Genomic DNA, 19863 nt, shown 5'->3' with positions numbered 1-19863 from the left:
CCGCTTGTCCAGCTGGGATTACGCACAGCTGCCAGCTGGACGCATGGCTCGAGCTTACCGCTTGAAAACTTTTGTGCGCTGGCCAGCTCAGCTCCAGCGATTACTTAGATCATGGAGAAATACAAGAAACCCACATCCTCTCTGGTGACATTCACCAAAAATGAGCAAGCAGCCTCTGGGCAACAGAAATCTTTTCCCCCTCTTTCCCCCTGCCCCCCACCTCCATCATGCTCTGGCTGTGCCGCAGTTCGGTTCCGGGGCACCTCCTGACAGTGCAGCGCTCCCCACATCCCCAGTACAGAGTATTGGGCTTCCAGATCCCATTTCAGATTCGGATTGTTTCGTAAAATACCATAGCAGGCTTCCAAGCAGGTTACAAAGAAAAATATGACCTTGGCTATTTTCTGATAATGTGCATTGTCCCTCATCTAGGGCCTCCACCGACTCGCTCTGCTGCAAGGCCCGACCCCGGATCGTAGAATCGTAGAATCACAGAGTATCTCGAGTTGGAAAGGGACCCACGAGGATCATCGAGTTCAACTCCTGGCTCCACACCCAATCACACAAAATTCAGAGCTGAGACTGAGAGTGTTGTCCAGTCGCTCCCTGAACTCCGGCACTTGGCACCGTGACCACTACACAGCATGTTCCATGCCCACCGCCTTCTGGTGAAGAACCATTTTCCCAGCACCCTCCCGATGCTCCCCTTGGAGGATCCGCACCTGCAGAGCATCGCTCTGCAGGGTACAGAGATCCGCTCAGCCCCTTCCTGAGTCCCAGGTAGCTGTTGGTTCAATAAAAGCTGCAAAAGTAGGAGCGCCAGAGATAGGGGCCGCAATTGGAATGGCTCAGCTCGGTTCCCTGACCACAGCCAGAAGGTGCTCTTTTGAGGTCGGTGGAGCTGCTCCCGCCTCTCTGGGACCAGTCCGAGGAGCGCAGCTCCGGCTCCAGTCCCCGCGCTGCGCGTGAAGCGTGGTTCAGGATCGGTGTGAGATTACTCGTTAATTGTAGCGCAAATCCGTTCTTTCAAAAGCATTACGGAGCTGACGTTTCTTTTCCCTGTACAGGCCAGTATTCAGATTACACGGACACTAATCAAATAAGCTGGGTTATTGCCTTTGTCAACATGTTCATAAGGATTTTCTGCCAGGCGTTAAAGGCATTTATATGGAACGACATCTTTCAAAAGCAATGTTGCCGTCCGGATTTGGGGAGTATTTGCTTCTGACAAGACGTGTGATGGCTGTATTTGCCATACCAGCTGTGCCATCAGCCGCTTCAAACCTCAGATTCCTCATTTTACATTCCCGCATTTTGCATCCAGCCGGTGCTCTCCGTGAAGCACCAATTTTCGCGTTTAAACGGTTCGCATCGATACGCGCGGTGCCCCAAACGGCACCGCAATCAGCAGCCGTGTCGTGCGCTGCGAAGGAGCACCGGGAACGAATCCAAAGGCTTTACCCTTTTTTTCCCCCAACTTTAAAAGAAAGTCCTCTTCCCAGCGAACTGTTACACCGGGGAACCCCTCCCACCTCCTGCTCGCGGCCTCGCTGCTACCCGGGGGGGTTCCGCGGGGGAAGCGGCGGGGCTCGGGAGAAGGGGGGGTCGCTTTGGGCGGGGAGCGGCGGTGGTGTCGGGGAGGGGGACGCGGCCGCTCCGGGGCGGTGCGCGGGGTGGGGTGTGAGGTGGGGGGGGGGCGGCCCTGGAGTGGGATGCGGGCTCCGCGGGGACGTGGCCGCAGCCGGCTGCTGGAGCGAGGGCTGAGCGGAGCCCGTGAGCGCGGAGAGGTGAGAGGAGTTGAGGTGGAGGGGATACGGGGGCGGGCCGGCAGGCGAGGGAGGGCCGGGGCGGCCGTGGTGCCGGCGGCAGAGAGCGTTCAGCGCGGGGCGAAGCGGGCAGCTGCCGTCGGGCTGCTCTCCTTGGCGGTAAGAAGGGGGCAAGGGGGGTGAAGCGGCTCTCAGACGGGAGTGGGCGGGCGGGCGGCCCCGAGGGTCCATGTCCCCGGCGGAGCTGTCCGGGCAGCGAGGTCGGGAGGGAGAGCCGCCGTCCTCAGCTCCTCCTCGGCAGCCCCGCGGAGCTCCGCTGCCTCCCGGCTCTTCGCCCCCGTCCGGACAGCTCGGGCGACGGCTGCCCCTTTGGTCTCTCTCTTCTTTCTTCTGACTGCGACGGGTCGGAGCCGTCGTGGCTTTGGGGTGCTTGGTTAGGGTTTGATCGCTTTAAGAAACAGATGAACTTTCTTTGGAATTTCTCTCCACACTACTCCATATTTCTACCCAGTGTAAAGATATCCATGCTCCTTAGCAGGTATTTCTTACTGGTTCCGTAAGTTAGAAACCGCTCTCGTCATCACTTGGAAATGTCACTTTGGTCTTCACGTTTATAAATCCTTTGTGAAAAGGTTTCTGTAGGAACAGAGTCGGGTACAAAGGGGGGAAGCATCACGTTTGCTCTGTGGTCGGATGGGTGCTACTGCGGGAGATGGCAGTGGCAAACGTCATGCGAGTTTTCACTAATTCTGTATTTTCCATGTAGCTGCTCTTAAATTAGAAGCATTTGCATTCGTGGGTTGAACTGGGGAATTTACAGATTCTTGCTGTGGAGATGTCCCCTCTTTCTGGCTTTCAATAAAGCCAGACGTAGTGCTCATAGCTCCACTTACTCTTCATTAGGTATCATTGCTAATAGAAAGAGGGATTTAGTCAAGCAAGAGAAAAACCGGAAGGTTAAATTTATGGTTTATTTTTTAGAAAATGTGTAAAGTGACACCAAATGGTTGTACGCTGTTTATGAGAGCACGTTTATGTGGGATTCAGGAACATCCCCTGTGTCAAAGCAAAGCAGTGCTCTGCAGAACTTGACAGAAATATCATCTTATTGAAAGAAAAAAAAAAGCTCCAAAGACATAGAAGCATTAAAGTCAAAATATTACTTTAACTTCTATTAACTGAGTGGGAGAGAACTAATAGTTCTAAATCTAATTTATATATAAATATAGTTCTAAATATAGAATATAGTTCTAAAATAATAATAATAGTAGCAGTAGTAGTAATAATAAAAATATGAAAATAGATTCAGTGTGAGGAATTATAAAGTGTATGGAAGATTTTGCAGAAGAAATGACTTACCCTAAATCGTGGCATATCATATGTGTGTTTTTCCATGTCTGTAATGCTATGAATCTGTTAATATGGTTCTTCTCCAGCACTTGTTACCTGTATTTGCTGTTAATAAATCAGCTCAAAGAACAAAGTGCTGTTATTTCGTGCAGCTGAAGAAATCTCCAGCATGAACCATGTGGCTACTCCTGAAATATTTATCTTGAAATGCAAATGGCAAGTATATAAAATTGCAAAAGATCCTACAGCTGTGCATGTAGCCATATGTACAACTGTGAGTGTGTGGCTGTATTTATGTGTATATGCACATGAACACAGAAATCAATATATTCGTTTCTTGTTGAGCACATATCACATTTTTTAAAAAATTGAAAGTTACCAAAAATAAATAGCAGGACTGTGAAATGAAAATGAACCATCCACGTCTTGCACAGCAACCAGATAAAGTCATTTCTTGTAATCTATGAAAAGGAGACATGAATTTGAATTGGATGGAGAGAGCAGAAATGGTTATTCTTTTCCCAAGTTACAGATGCTGTTGCTGTGTGGCTGTGGCGCATCAGTCTGGCTGCACTGGCTTGTGCTGGCTGCTCGCTTTGCAGTGTTCTCTGTCTGCAAGTGGGGAGTGGGGTTTTGTTTGCACGGATGCCCATGTAAAGACAAAATGCTCAGTCTCTGTGAGAACAGATGTGCCAGCACACACTGCCACAACCTGGGTCTCCCCAATGGACATAATAGCAGGGGAAAATTTGCATCATTACTTTTTCTGTTCTGCTTCCCACAAAATTGCTGTTTTAACATACACATTTGCTGTATGCTCTTTCTAGTGTAGTGTGAGAAATAGAGGCACTTTGGGATTTGTTTTCTCTCCCTTCCTGGTTGTGCCTTGTAAAATTCAAAATGCCTGTGACATTTTTGGGGCGTTGTACCTACTGTGGAACACTGAGCAGTACCAGAACAGCAAGGGCAGGAGGCAGACCCAGTCTCTGAAGTGACCACTGGCACAGTGCCAGCAGGAATATGAAATACACTGTGCTCTGAAATGAGGCTAATTCATAACATTTACAGGCCAATAATCCTCAAAGCTGACTGGAGAGCTACAACATGCTACTGGTTTCCCACAGGAACCCTGTTTTTAATGTTCTAGGCTTTGAAGATGCAAGAACAAAAATAGTAGGTAAGGGTAATGCAGCACATGGATGTTGTGTAGGCTGGTGAGGAGTCAGCCCTCCAGCATTGTGCCTTGCACCCAAAAATGAAATCTTTAAAAGGCATCAGACCACTGAGCTATAGTCATTTCCCTTTGTCTACTTGTGAATGACTTGCACAAGTCAACACCATCCACGAAGGCCTGTTAGATCAAATACAGTGCCAGGCAGAAGGATGTTATAATTGCTGTGGAGCTCCCACATGAAATTCACTGGGGCAGTGCACATACCCCTCCTGGAACTTTTTCCAGTCTTAATTATGTTTTCACCGAGCTAGATCTGACACTGAACTTTGGACATTTCTTTCTTGAACTTCAAGTAAAGGATGGTAATTGCATTCATGTGGTCTTGGGGGAAAAGTTCTGCCTCTTTTTCAGAGGCAGCTCTGCATATCTTCATGGCAGCTGCTATGCATCAGGCGAGAGCCCTCTTCAGCTTTCCTTGTCTTCAGAGGAAACATCAAAGAAAATGGGAATCTTACCTTTTAATCTGTGCTTCCAAGTGGTTCCTGATCTCACAAGGCTTGCTGAAGGCAGATGTGGAACTTGAAATACTTACTCATTTCAAAGCAGGGTTTTAACTCTGTCTTCTTCATTATTCCCACTGAAGTCTGAGGGATACTTCATAATAAAAAGGTTTGGCAGCTTCATGATTCACTAGACTGGGTATCCAGCCAAGATATAATGATGGCTCATCAGGAGCTGTCAGTTTGCATTGCCTGTACTGTGTGTTTCAGGTGATGGAAGACAATCTGAAGACCACAGAGCCTTAAAATAGTAAGAGTTGGAGAGCTGCTCCCTGAAGGTACTGTGCAAATAGAATAGCAACATTGTGAGCTTTCAATGAGCTTGGAGGTCTCTGATTCAGAAGAAACAATTCCATGTTGGACTTGCACTCCACAAAGGGCCAATTTCTGGAAGCTCAGTATGTGTATCAGGCTCTCCACTTGGAGTTGCCTCATGATTCTTTCTGGGAATGTGCTGTTTCCCTGCTTATACCCACTATTTTGTCAAGGCAGAGTTCTGCAGCTGCTGTGCAGGAAGGTGGGTCTGTTAGCTGGGGTCAGCTAAATGCTGAGCAAAACCATTTGCATGTAGCAGGCTAGTTCAGCCCTAGTTTTTCCCCACTAGTTTTAGACTCATCTCACCTATGCAGCCAGCAAATTCCTCCCTGATACAAAGCTGTGCTTCCTGCCGTTTCCCCCAGATGCCTGGTGCAGGCAAACTGCCTTAGAGGTGCAGAGGATGAGGTCAGAGAGAAGAACTAGAGAGGTACTCACAGGATGGCCCGGTGTAGCCTTGGGTAAGAAAAATCATAGCTCTTACTGGCATTTTATTTATTATTGCTAATTGAACTCTTCTTTCCACATGGATTGGAAGTGGTACATTGGCAGGAGTGGGACTTCCTTGAGCCAGCTGATCCTGATCTCTGTGCAGAATCATTGCTGGAATTCCAATTTGCCATTGGTGAAACTGGGAGGATGAAAGAGGATACTTAGAGTTCAGGAATTCAATGAATACAATTTCTTGAAGATAAACAGGATGTCAAGACTCAGAAATGTGACACGTGCTTAGTTTTCTGTCTCACAAAAAGCAGCACCTCATCCCCTTCCAAGCTCATCCTAGACTTTGATGTACTCTACTTTGGATGTAACACCTCCCTGAGGGGCAGTAAGCTCATAGCTTGGTGCAGCCCAGCCAGGCTGGGAAAGGCATCACATGGCGGCAGCAGCTGCTTCATGTCTCCACATCCACTCGTATGACCTTCTTCACGCATATGGGCTTCTCAGCAGCAAAGGAAAGGCTCTGGGCCCCAAAGGAGAGACTTCCAGACCTGGCCAGGGCTGGAGCACAGTCTACCTTGCTGCATCAGTGAGCTAAGGGAAAAGTTTTTTGTGCTTTAACAGTACCTCCTCAGTTTGTGGTTTAATGGATTTAAGAAGCAGGTTGAGTTTGTTTCTGCATTTGTTTGGGGGTATTTGGAATTACTTATGATATCTTTCAAAACAAGAATTCTCCTTTTCTTTCTTTGATTTCCTGCCAACTTTTTTCCAGTTCTAGCTTCGATTCTTCTCCTTTGCAGTTCACAGAATGAATAAAAAGATAAGGAAACTCTGTGCAGAAGGAAACCAAATGTATGAAATTCAGGAAGTGAATTTTCTCACTTTTTCATCTCTGATTTCCCTGGAATTTCCCTCATGTGTTAAGAATCTTTAGTTCCTTACAACAACAGTGAATGACAAATTCTGTAGACAGAAGCACTCTGTCTGCATCAGCTCAGTTCTTCAGTATCTGTAGTTTATTGTGCATGACAATGCATGTCTGATCACAGATTTCTCGGGCTGACAGACCTTTTGAAATCAAAAGGAGTTTAGGCAGTGGCCACAGGAGTGCCAGGTTATATGCTCCAGGGAGAGCACTGTCAGTGCTGTGACTAGTAAGTTAAAAGGAGAAGGGAATGATGGTTCCAATGTTTGTTTATTGCAGTTATGTCAGTATGGCAAGTGCAGGGCTCTACAATTCAAGTTAATCCTTGCTCCAGAGGCAGGTCAGAATAGACATAAAAATGGCTTTGGAGGGTGGGTCAGATCCCCTGGGTCATATCTTCCCAATAACTTTTATGAATATCTTTGTAATGTGTTTTATTTTTTTCTTTTTCCATAGTAGGGTGATTGTTTTGAAAGGTTCACTGCTACGTGCATATTACATCAAACTGAAATTAAATGTGAAGGTGAAATTAAAGAAGACGTTGGCAAGTATTTCTATCAAATTAATTTAAGAGAATCGATCTTTATTAATCCTTTCCATTTATGATTGTGAAGAGCTGAAGTAACTAAGCAAGTTCTGGTTGAAAATTTTCCCTTCTTGCAAAGATGGCTGAGTTGTTTCCTTCACACCTTTAAATCAATGATAAAATTAAGCAAGAATACGTGTTTCTTTTGTGAAAGGCACAAAACAAAAAACGATGCCACAATTCAATGTTGTCACTGTGGCAAGGAAAATTGGGCCCAGTCCAATGGCAGTAGGTGGCTGGGGAGTTTGTGTTCCAAGCAGAGTTTCTACCCTTGAGCTTTTACAGCTTTTACAGGCATTCCTTAGAAGAGCTTGCAGTGACATCTGAAGGCCATGTGGTAGAAAATCAGGGATCTGAAAATCTGCTTATAGCTATTCATAGACCCTTCTCTCATTTTCCCTAGGAATGTGTTCTTGTCAAGAGGTGTGGGAGCTGCCCTTGTGCTTTGCAGGAGTTACTGTTGCATTAGGCTCTGCTGTCAGTTCTGCTGCTGCCTTTGTGCAGAACCTTGAGAATGCCTCTCTGGTGGTCCAGAAATGGTCCAAACATGACTGTCACACCTGTGTGCAAGCTCTGTTGCACTCATCTATACTGAGCACAAACTTGCACAGAAGCTAAGTCATATAGAGTATGCTGATTCCAAATGGTCCCTTCAAAGACGTACGGGAAAACATCTGGAATGGGTCTTAGTAAGGGAGAAAAGGGGACTGTAAGGAAGAAAGGGGATTATGTTTTGATCAGGCTGTTCTACTAACTGGGTTAATGGAGCATGGGTTCACAGAAGTCTTCTGTAGACATGAAGAGGAGTAAGGCAAAATGTTGGAACTATATCTTCAAATCAAACTCCTAGAAATACCTGCTAAATCACACTGAAATTTGGCAGGAGGAATGGGATGCAAATACTTCCAATGATGATAAGCAAAGCCAGCCTGAAGCATCATAGCTGGTTTTGCAGGGCCATAGAATTGATATAAACTATCCCTAAACCATCAGGCTGAACTCTTTTTGGTAGCAATTTGTGTGCTGTTTCTGGAAGCAAGCAGACTAGGAGCAGTTGCCATGAGTACCATCTATTTCATGTGCTTTTTGATGAAGCATCCACAACTGCATAGTCCATAGGGAGCTGCCTGCCCACAGGTACTTTTTGTTTGACAGATCTGTCACACTCCTCAGAAATAAAGATGCAAAATCCATCACTCAGGGACATGGTATATGTGTATCAGATACTCTCTGGAGGATGAAGAGTCCATTAAACTGCAAGTCCCTAAACTCATCCATATGAAAATTCTCATGTATGACAGATAGAATATGGAGAATACCCCCATGTCTAACAGGTGATCTGACTCTAATGTCCTACTAATGCATTATAAATATTCAATTTATGTCACCATTTCAGATATGTGCTTGGGTGAGCCCAGAGGAATAGGAACTGCTTATGCAGAACATGAGTGAGAGCAGCAGGATTATGTTGTGTGAGGGGGATCGTGTCTCTAGGAGGCAAAGGCACTCTCAGCATTGCCTGTTTGAGTCTGCACAGTACAGAGCTGAAGATATGACCTTCACAAGGAGATTTATGACAGAGTTCTGTCAACTTTTCCATGCAGCAGAGGAGTGAGTTTGTCAGATGCACAAAACAGTGAGCAAATCTGTGAGAGAGTGCAGAAGAATGGCTTCTCCTTAAATCAGTTAGCCAAATGTTGAAATTGGTAACATAAAACAGGCATGATCTTAATGTAGTGTGTCTTCACCCATACATAATGCTAGTCTTGATGGCATAGGACAACATTCATGGGGATTTTTAGGTCAGTGAAGAAGATTTGCATGCAGCTGTTATTCCTTAAGTACTGGAATGAGGTGAGAAGAGCACATCTCTCAAGGTAAGGGCCAGAAGTTGTGGTGTCTGAGGAGCATATGAGGATAAAAGATGGGAGGTTGGCAAGCTGAGGAAAATAAGTGGTGAAGTCATCAGTAGGAGTCTCATTGTTCCAAGTGCTTGCAGGTATATGTGCATCAAGCAGAGAAGAGAGTAGTGACTGTACTGCAGAGCTGTAGGCAGCAATGACGGGAAGCTAATGGAAGGAAATGAAGGTCTGATGCCAACCTCGGGAGTCCCTGGCATTTTAGGAGAAAACAAAAAATTCATGAAATCTTGAAGAATTCTCAGTTGTGATCATTTTCTCCATCCTTTGCTTCCTTTGAAGAATGTGAGCAATTCTTCCAGTTCAGTCTACCAAAGACAAATGCCACCCAGCCTGTGAACCATTGCCACTTCTCACTGCAGCTCCCATTGTAGGTTCGTAATGATCATATCTTCATTCAAACTATGAGGGCCATTGGCAAAGATGTGAAACACGTTGGGTCTGGATTTGGAATTAATCAAGAGTTCCTGTGCTGCTGTCTCTTTGCCTGAAGCCTCGGTGTTATGCTGAGATGTTTCACTAGGTGGTGCATTCAACAAATTATTTGATCTCCCTGTGAAGAAAGTTGCTACAGGACTCACAGGAACGAGTTCCTTTGCTCTGTACCCATGTTATGTCCTCTTTGCAGCTTCCCCACAGCTGACCCTGCTGTGCAGGTGAGGAATGTCACTTGGGGGATTTTTTTGTCCATCAGATCTGTGACTAATTCACAAGTCATTTAGAAAACAAGCAAAGCACAAAGGCTTGTTGAGTTTGATACATGCTTGACTTTGGATAGAAGAAAGGTATGTTAGTGGTCTGATACACCTTATTGGCTTCCATTTCCTGCATCCCCTCAATTCAGGAGAATTTAATGGAACAGAAGGTGTGTTGATTTATTTGCTTCCAGAAGGGAGAATTATCTGCAAGCAGCCCAGTGGGACAGCAAGAGCAGGCAAAGGCTGCTGCACCTTGGAATGATTTCTGCCCTTTTTTTGAGATGTATGGAAGCCCTTCAGCACTCAGGATGGGGGGGCAGGACCAGGGGCATCAGGCAGGTGGCACGCACTGCACTGCCAGTGGCTGCACCGGCACCAAGGAGTGCAGAGCAGCCATGCTGATGTTTCGCTTCCACCCTGTGGGCAGCAAAACACAAGTGGGGAGCAGCGCTGAGGCCTGTCCTGCCTCTCTGTCAGTCACTCTGTGGGATGTCTGTTCTGGAAGAAATCACTAGGTGGTGGTGTTGCATGTAAATCTGAGACTTGGTGTCCACACATTGTCAGTTTTTGGAGAAATGGTTCTTGTCATGCTGGGGTTTATGGATTATGCTCTTTGATGCCTGCTGAAACAGGGAAAGATACGAGGCAGCAGGACCTGGCTGGAATCAGGTCTATATTCCTTCAAGCCCAGTATCCATACCTCAGTGGGGATTTCTGGAGGAGGTTGGGACAGCACAGTCAGTGACCCCTCCCTTTCTGACACGGGTGTGCTCATGAAGCATCCTCAGCAATGTCCTGCAAATTCAGTCTTGAGGGCATCAAAGAAAACAGAAAATTCAGCTTCCTCTGAAGGGACACTGAGATAGCTAATGTACAACACTCACCTATATACATGGAGACATTTGGATGAATTAGAAAGGAGAGAGGGTTTGCCATCTAAAGTTGTAAGTGGATAAATAAAATAATGCTAGAAGGGATTAAGAATTCCCCAAATGTAGACTCTTACAAAAGAGATTGTTTTAGCTTGTAACTTATTTCTAAATGCTTTCTTGTGCAGAGGTACACTGAAGCATTTTATACCTCAAATTTATTTTTCTGATGGTATGGAGCTTTTATTTTTTGCATTATTATTATTTTTAAAAGATGGCCTCATTCCATTTATTAAAAATCAGTATTGCTTAAATGGAAACAGACAAACATAGGAATTCGTTGTATTCATTTAGGCAGATCCTGTGTTGTACAAATGTGCACACAGAAGACATCATCTTGTTCTTACACCAGTAGTGACTTTATCAGGTTATTGGGAAACCAGGCAGTAAAATTCATCAGTAACTGAAAGCAGAGTCCTGTTCTATCCTCCTCTTAAGGCCTAATATCTGGCAAGTCAGCTGACATGTTTTTTACCCTTTTACCTCCTACTCTTTGTCTTGCTTGTCTATTTTAGACCTTCATCCTTCAGAGGTTCACTACTTTCTGCATACGTAAACATGCATTTCCTTATTTCCGGGATGGGGGCTCAGACCTTGCCTATGAGGAGGACATTATTCTGAATTAATGATACTGATTTAGAAACTGATTTAGTTAAATCACTGCAACTCTCCTGAGCACATTATATCACTTCAGTTTAAGTCATGAGTCAGTGAGTAACAAATCAATTCTGCTGGCAGAGAATGAGAAAGATTAGACTGGATCTTCAGCCCTTCTATCTCGGTGTTTATTAGGCTAAGGCCTCTTCAGGGCTTGTTGCTGTTCTCTTTAATTTTCTGTGCCTAATGGACCTGATCCAGCTCTTGATGGCATAAATTAGGGTTTTTTCATGTCCTCCATCTGGGAGCAGGAGATGGCAATATCTTCATTAAAAGCCTAGGGAAGCTCAGAATGGCAAATAACACAAAACTACATCTTTGCTGCATACACATATCTCGGATTGAGGTGTATAGTGCAGAAATCGCCTCTGCACTGAAAAGATTTAATATTCGACATTCAGGGCAAGAAAATTCAACCCCCTGAGCACACCAATCTCTCCTAATATTATGCTAATGGCAAGAGTCATAATCTGATTTCATTTTCCTTACAACAGCTAATAACTATTATCTTAAGTACATTCTGGGAAGGGAAGGATATAATCCTTGTGTCAGTCAACAAAGATTTTGTGCATTCAGTTTGAGCAGACACTCAGTTTACTCCTGGTTGTGCACCTGAGTACTTAGACTGATGTCACGCTTCCAAACTAAAGAACATGACTTTTTCAAAACCCATCTCAGATTACATTTGCTTTTTTTTAAATTGTTGCTGTCCTTCTCATCTTTCTTCACAATTCCGCAAGCTACCAGTAATAAGTAAGAAGGTTACCTGAGAATATACTGGAAAAGAAAATACAAAATTCTACTGGTTGAAAATTTAGCTTACTGTTCCCAATGTTTCTTATTCCTGGCCATGAGGAGTAGCAGTGCAGAGCAGCTGGGCTCCTGGACAGTCTGACTGTTCCAGAAAAATGTAATCAACTTGTTTACAAATCTCATCTTTTGGTTTACTACAAAGTTGCTTTTCCCTTTCTGAATGAGATGTTAACAAAGCTGTAAACTCCAGCTGACAGTGTTTTGGCATGCTCTTATAATTCACCTGCAGTTCCTAGAAGCCTTTATATTTTAAGTAGTGATGTCTCCTTCCATTACCATCTGTATTCCAAGTGTGACTTCTTGCTATTTTACAGGTTTATGATGGAACTCACATCTTTGCCTAAATTCCTTTGGACAAGTGACAACAGATTTCTGCATCACCATTTCCCGGATATACTGGCTACTGTTCACACCACACAAGACATTCCTGAAGAAGCTGTTTTTGGCCCGTGCATGCTGCAGAACACCCTGCTGGACACTGTAGCTTTTATTGCCCTCAAGTGTTCTGATAGACGGACCATTCACTATGTGTTTAAGGTGGGGAAAAGCAATGCTTGATGCTAGTCCTGTCAGACAGAGTTACATCATCCTTCAGGTTTACAGCATCCTGACTTTGTAAGGGGTAGATTTTTTCTCTGTTCAGCACAACTAACAGCTCCTCCAAAAGGGAGAAGCAGATGATGCATTGCTGATTTATGGGCTGTAGACCAGGGGAACCTCAATGAAAACTTGCCTTTGCAGGAAGAATACAAAGTCCTGTTTCTGTGCTCAAGGCTGACAACCTGCTTCAGCACTGACTGCAAGCAGGAGGAAAGAGGGATGAATAGTTTTGCATCTTCACTTATCTCACTCAGATTTTCTCCTTACAAAGAACACAGGAGGTTTACTAGGAGGCACTGTAAATCTGACTTTCTCAGTTACCCATAAAAGTAAAACTACAATTGGCAGTGACTTTAGTATGATGTGTAAAAGATGTCAATCAGGCAGCTGGCCCACACATTATTCAGGTAGCCACATCCTACTACTATTAGTACACGGATCAGCTGAAGTTACCTCCTGCTGTTTGAAATTACTGCAGGAAAGCCACTGAACTGGGGCTGTGAAACAAAATGAACCTGGGGAGGTCATACTGGGGAGGTCAGGAGCCCCAGGATGGTGATGGAGTGAATTTTAATCTGTTTAATCTCAATTTCTAATTCCCAAATATTTTGTTCCATAGCCACTGTTCATCATGACGTTTTCATTTGGACAACGCTTATTTCTCCTGCTGGCATCTTATCTCAGTCTTCAGGGTCTTGGAGTGCATTTCAGTCGTCACTGGTGTAGATGAAGACAGGGTCACCATGTAAAGAAATAACTGATTCTTTTAAGTTTTCTGTAGTTTAGAGAAATTCCAGGCAGAATGTGTAGTATGGAAGATGTATCTGTTTGGAGACATCTGCTTGATGTTTTTGCTTTAAAGAAATCAAGAAAAAGACAAAGAGGCTTCAGACTTTTACTGACTGTTCATTTGAGTCCCTGACACAAGTTAGCCTGCTCAGGCTGGATTATCAGTGCTTCAGGACAACTATCAGCTCTCTGGAGAATTAACCCTCCTGAGATCAGACTCCATAGAATAATTCTATATTCCTCCTGGGAGTTTTAGAATGAGTAGAGTCAAGGAAAAATCGCAAAGAGTTTCTACACTGGAACAGACCTGCAGTGGGACGGATTTAGAGTTTTGCTGCATATGAGTTAGGAGTTGTTATGAAGGCATGGCACTGAATGTCTGAACTGGCTCTGATCTCTGTTTTTGTCAGTCAATGCATCAAACTGTGTGCAAGTAGCTATTTCAGATGCAGCCCTTAGCCCCATATCCTCTTTGCTTCTCAAAATTAAAACTAAACCTTCCAGAAATCAGGAATTATTGTTTAGCTTGCAACTCTGTGTGCAGACAATTAATTAATGATACAATCACAATGACACAATATTGTCATGGCACTGAAGGGAAAACAAGAAATGGGTATTGATATGCTGGCTATAGCAAAAACACAGGGACAAAGGATAAGCTGGATTCTCTGCAGCTGAATTTCGTGCTCACCCTAGTTCAGCAGCAATTCAGCAGGGCTTTGGAGAATATAATTTCCAAAAAGATTTTCATCTTCTTAGGCTTTTATGTTTAGTTTAAAGGGAGCTCTGTTTTTTTCCTCTCATCTACTTGGAGGCCCTAATTTGAGCTCCTTGAGCCAAATTTCTATGCTTGTGCAACCACTGGCACAGGTGGTTCTTTCCAGCCAATGCTTTACTCATGCAAAGTAAATTAGTCCTTTATAAAATCTATCCTTTCCTCTGACTTCCTCTGCCCTTTGCAGCTTCTCATGCTTTTGCCTCCTGGATCCAAGGAGCAGACTTATTCTCACTTTTCTCCTTCAGCTTGTATCAGGGAAGCCAGAATATCTTCACAGCACTCTGGTACAGCCTGTTGGGCAGTAAAGCCCTTCCCTCATGTGTGGATGCAAAGGATTCACCTGAGGGACTGCCAATCCAGGGAGAGAAAAAGCCATAGTGGGCTCATGATTGAAGCTGAGTGCACCCAGGTCTGCTGTTCTGCCCTTCATTCCTCCTGTGAGCTCTTTCAACTCCTGCCCTGGAGGTCTGGTTCCTGGAGGAGCTGTGTTCCCTTTGACTTTGGTTAGAGCTCCGGGTGGGTTCTTGGTATTTCTGAAACACAAAAACTAATAAATGACAGCCTCTGTCATAGCTATTAGTTGCAACCACTGTGTCTGTGGGTGGGTGTGCTTGTGTTGCTGTCAGACTTCAAGATTTCTCAATCACTGTTAATTACCATGCTGTTCTGGGGGAACCAGTTATGGAGCATGCAAATTTATTTTCTCCCTTGTACTAATTAACTTTTATACTAATGTTCTCTTAATGTTTCCTTCCATATCCAAGTGACTATTATAGCCATACTTTTCTTGGTAAGTAGCAGTCAAACTGAGTTAAAAACAGAGAAATAAACAACCTAAATACTGTTTCTGATGCAAAACACCAATGAATGGCCATCCTGCAATTAGTGGAAAACAAAGAGCTATACATTGCTTGGGGTGAAACTTGGATCATACTTGTCATTAGACATTTTTCATTTCCAAACTTCTTCCTTTCAAAACAACGACTTAGTGCTTCAAAAATTAGTTGAGGCTTTTTATGTGTGTAAATGTTGCCCTTGATCACCCTCTGTTTCAGCCTCCCAGCTATGAAAATCTTCCCCATCTTTCAAAACACTGCAGAGGACATAGTTCTGCTGTGGTAAACACCAAGGAAAACCTATAAAGAAATAAATCATTCCCTATTCAAAGCAAATGCAATCAATTAAATAAGATGGGAGCCACACACTGAACAAGGAAGACAAAAAGAAATGTTTTACAGTTATATTATTTCCAGAGTGTGGTCAACCTGCAACTAAAGGACTCAGTAGCCCTGTGGAGAAAAGCCTTTTTGCAACTGAGCACTGTGTTGTAACATGTATACAGAAGGAAAATTTAATTTGAGCAATAGACTTAATATTAGGTTGTTAACTCCTGATCTTTCTCCCCACCTGACTTTGGTCACAGATGTATAAGGATTGGGCTCACTGCTTTGGCACAGGCTCTGTGTGATGTAGAAAAAAAGACTTATTTTCTTGAATTTGTTGGACATCTATTTTGGCTCCCAGAACTTGAAACTTCCCCTTTTATGTGTTCTGTCCCACAGGTAGATGTCACGTCTGTGCACAGTCCTACAGGACTGCCTTGGATGAGGCTCGTACAAGCAGCTGCAAATAGCAAGGAGCAAAACTTGGAAGCTTACTTAGAAAACAGTCAGTTATATTATCGCTCTACCAGGAAAATCAACAAAAATGAGGAGCTACTTGTCTGGTATGATGAAGAGCTTTCCAGTCTCTTGGGTTTCAATGAGATAAAAACTCAGAGTCCCCAGAATGGTAAGTTCCAGACTGCTGGCCATGCAGAGGTCACTGAGGACTGAAGTGAGCCTGCAACTCATTTAGTATGTGCTGATCCTGTCATACATGAAATAAAAGCTGTCTAAACCCTCAGCAGTTAACAGGTCAGACCTTCTGCTTTGGGGTTTGAGCTGGAGCCACAGAGCATGAAGAAATTTGCTTCAAAATTTGATCTAGTCAAAATGGAAGAAACCTTTTTCTACATTCCCTTTTCTGGAGTTAAACGTAACTTATAAAGCTTTGTTTGTAATAGATATAGGTTGGTTAGTCTATACGATAACGTACTTGTTTGTATTTTACTATTAAATCAATATAAATACATTTATAGCAGATACCCACTAAATCACTTTAACTGATTTCAGCATATTCTGTTAGCTTCTATGTAGACACACAATATCAGCCCTGTGAATTTGTCAGGGCAAAGTGCTGTCTGCGCAAGAAACACTATATTTAGATGCAAGACTTGAAAGCAACAGCAGTACAGTTATTACACAATAAGCTCAGCTTCTGTAGTTTGGGAAATGATGATCTATACTGTACTAAGTCTACAGCTTAGGTTTTTCCAATTCTTCCCAGCCAATTTGTGAATTTTTCTATATACTCCAGACTTCAGGAGCCCTCTGCCATCATTTGCATTTATAAATTGCTGCATGTTGTGGAATGCTGGAGCATGGATGCATAACAGTGGTTAAGATGTGCAGTATGCTTCTTGGTCACTGGGTTATGTCCCATCTGAAAGCAAGAAAGAGATGGTATTATGCTAATGCACATCCCCATTTCTCCAGCTCATGACTGACATTGTTTCACATTGAATATTTTCTATGCCACAGGCATCTATGCCTTGAGACGTAGAACAGTTTGCCAAATGAGCATGAATAAGAGCTTTCGGCACTAGCATCAAATGATTTGTATAACATATTAAACTTTCAGAGTATCCTCTGCAGAAATCAGAGGCTTGTGCCAAAATCTTTGAGGCCACCTCTAGTCCATGTCATTACATGGGTGAGAGATACATGGGTGGCAGAGAAATAAACATTCATCCTCTAGTAAAGATGGTGAATGCAGTAGTATAGTCCCAAAGTTTTTATGGTTTTATCTGGACTATTGCGTACTGGCAATATTATCAAATTCAAACATGGCTGAAGGGGCTGAATGGAAGCATTTCTGCAAGTAGCACATGGAGGCAAACAGACATGAATCATTTTCCATAACAGCAAGGGATCTCACTCTGACTTTAGATTTACCATGTATCACCTTGAATGACATAAGAGATACTTTTGTGCTTTTGTTTGTGTCAATGACATGGTCAGGATCTGCATGCATCCATGATTCTAACTTGGCAAAACTCATAATCTGTTGTCTCTTTCTGCAGAGATGAGATGCCAAGAATGCAACCGAGTCTTTAGATGTGAGCATTCCTATCTGTCCCACGTCCGCTTCCTGTGCATCCCAGAGAAGAGTGCCCTATGGAGGAGCTTCCAGGGTGAAAAAGGCACCTTAGCGGAGCAGAACATGAATTTCCACAGCCTGGCAAAGGATCTAGAGGTCAAAATGACAGCTTGCAAAGATGATGCTCGTGGTCTCACTGGAGAAAAGAGAGCAAAATCAGAAGAGGCTGAGAACAACAGGAGCAGGAAAACAGTGTTGTTGGAGAAAACAAATAATCTGAGTGAGGAACATAACTGTGGGGACAAGGAAGAGGCTGGAGGAGAGCATGCACCAGCTGGTTCTTTCTGGAAGCCGAGTTCAGGAAGGCAGTCAGCTAGGAAGGAGGCTTTTGAGCAGAAGCAGAGTGCTTTCACTGAGGTCAGGACGACAAAGGAGAAGCTGAGGAATGAGAGACCCAAAGAGTCAGACCAGGAGGATGGCACAGTTCCCACTGGTAAGGAGCAGGTATCAAAGGAGGCATTGCTGAACTCCTCTGGTAGTGCATTCTCCTTTGTGTGGCCCGCCAGAGGCCAAGGAGAGCAGAAAAGTGCTTTCAGCAAGCCCAGTAAATGTCTTGCAGAAAGAGTGGCAATAAATTCTTCTCATCCCATGAGTGAGTCACCAAAGAGCCTGGGGGAGCTGTCTGGCTTCATCACCACCACAGACATCATGTGCTGCAGCACTCTTCTCAATTCCAAGTTCTTTGTCAGTGATTTGTGTAATGCTCAGATGCTGCAGACTAGCATCATTCGGGGAAATGTTTTCCCTTATAGCTCAGAACCATGGCACAAGCAAGTAGGACAGTTACAGAATACGACCACTACTTCTTCCTCCACTTCCACCTCCTCCTCCTTGACTCTTCTTCCCCCCACCTTCACATCCTTTGGAGTGGCTGCCCAGAACTGGTGTGCCAAATGCAACCTGTCCTTTCGCATGACTTCCGATTTAGTCTTCCACATGCGGTCACATCACAAAAAAGAATACTCTTCAACTGAATCCCAGAGCAAGAGGAGACGGGAGGAGAAGCTCACATGTCCCATTTGTCATGAGTACTTCCGAGAACGCCATCATTTATCCCGGCACATGACCTCTCACAATTAGAGCTGTGCAGATGGGTCTCACCAAGGGACTGGGCAGGTTGGGTAGAGTAGGGGGACATCCTTCGTTTGTATCCATTTCTTTTTTGCGTTTACATTAATTTCTTACAGAAAATCACTGTTTACAGTAATTTATAGTCGATGCTTTGCAAAAAAAAATATGATATGTTTACAAAAGTCTGAGTGGGTTGTAAGTTTTGCAAACTCAGCCTGGCCCTTGTCAATCTATTTTTGAGGAAATAAAATTGTGAAATGAATGCACACACGCAGTATTAATTTGCAAACAAAGTTTGGGGACAAAGGTATCATTTTGCAGACAAAATTTGATTTGCTGGTGTCTGCGCTGTACAATGTAAATATAGAAGCAGCAACCTCTTCACTGAACGCAGAATCTTTAAATCTACATGCTTGTACGCAAAAAGAAACAAAGTTACTGTTTGTATCAGTTGTGATGGCCTCTTACTCAGTCTGAGCTGAGTTCTAGGCTTTGCTGCTTTTGAAATAATGTATACAAAATCTGATTAAGTCTGCATCTGTATCGAAGTTTGAGCTGTAGTCAAACGATCATTTAAGGGAGGGAGCACAGATTTTTCCCAGAGGTCGGCTTGCAAGATCTGTGTGACTTCTGCATGCATGCAGGTCTGATCGGGCAGGGTTTCGCTTGTGGATTTCAATTTATGGATATACTGAAGAAGGCAGCTGGGGTGCCTGAGTTACTGCTAGCAAATGCTAGATAGAACCTGTGCTCTGCATCCTGGTTGGTAGGCTCTGTTCTGCTGACAGCTAGAAGAGGAATGTCCTTCACAAAATGACACAGTTGTTCATGAATTGCACTGGATGAGACCATTTCTATCATCTGGTTTCTACACTGGCTAATTCCAGATGTTTCGAAGAAGATGCCAAAGCCTCTCTGTAGCCAGTCCATATGAGATGATTTTCTGTTGCCTCCTTTGGTTTGTGTTCTGCTTAGTCTCAGATGCAGATGAGTTTGTATTACTTGGGGGGGTGGGGACGGGAGGGAGAAGAAAGCAGCAGTCCTGCCTGTTGTTACTGCAGCTCATCTAATTAGCCTTTCATTACATCTTAAATTCATTTAGAGACTTACTTTTGATAGTTTATGACAACATGTTCTTCAAATGAGCATTTGTCTCTTTTGTATGGTTTTTTTTTTTTTTTTTTTTTTTTTTTTAAGGTGGTCTCCTGGTTTTGTGACCTCTCTATGTGCC

At 43.8% G+C, this 19863-nt stretch overlaps 1 protein-coding gene across 2 annotated transcripts; it reads left to right on the top strand.

Annotated features, from left to right (window-relative positions):
• The first annotated feature begins 1690 nt into the window (after positions 1-1690).
• On the top strand, positions 1691-19614 carry ZNF488 (zinc finger protein 488). Of its 2 annotated transcripts, none has more exons than XM_052677689.1 (4): positions 1691-1787; positions 12448-12670; positions 15863-16091; positions 17485-19614. In XM_052677689.1, the coding sequence occupies exons 2-4, from the start codon at positions 12452-12454 to the stop codon at positions 18639-18641; spliced, it is 1605 nt and encodes a 534-aa protein (XP_052533649.1). In that variant the 5' UTR covers positions 1691-1787; positions 12448-12451; the 3' UTR covers positions 18642-19614. The 2 variants fall into 2 exon arrangements, with proteins under 2 accessions (XP_052533649.1, XP_052533648.1); XM_052677688.1 differs by lacking the exon at positions 1691-1787 and adding an exon at positions 1856-1925.
• Positions 19615-19863: the final 249 nt, after the last annotated feature.

Source organism: Tympanuchus pallidicinctus, unplaced genomic scaffold (assembly GCF_026119805.1).
Source record: "Tympanuchus pallidicinctus isolate F22 unplaced genomic scaffold, pur_lepc_1.0 scaffold16, whole genome shotgun sequence".
Lineage (NCBI taxonomy): Eukaryota > Metazoa > Chordata > Aves > Galliformes > Phasianidae > Tympanuchus > Tympanuchus pallidicinctus.
Note: the sequence above shows the minus strand (reverse complement) of the source record. Positions and strands in the feature narration are given on the sequence as shown.

Excerpts from the sequence above, each read along its gene's own strand:
- ZNF488 (XM_052677689.1), top strand. The coding sequence starts at position 12,452 with ATGATGGAACTCACATCTTTGCCTAAATTCCTTTGGACAAGTGACAAC. Across the intron at positions 12,671-15,862 it reads CCATTCACTATGTGTTTAAG|GTAGATGTCACGTCTGTGCA; the intron begins GTGGGGAAAAGC and ends TCTGTCCCACAG. Across the intron at positions 16,092-17,484 it reads AACTCAGAGTCCCCAGAATG|AGATGAGATGCCAAGAATGC; the intron begins GTAAGTTCCAGA and ends CTCTTTCTGCAG.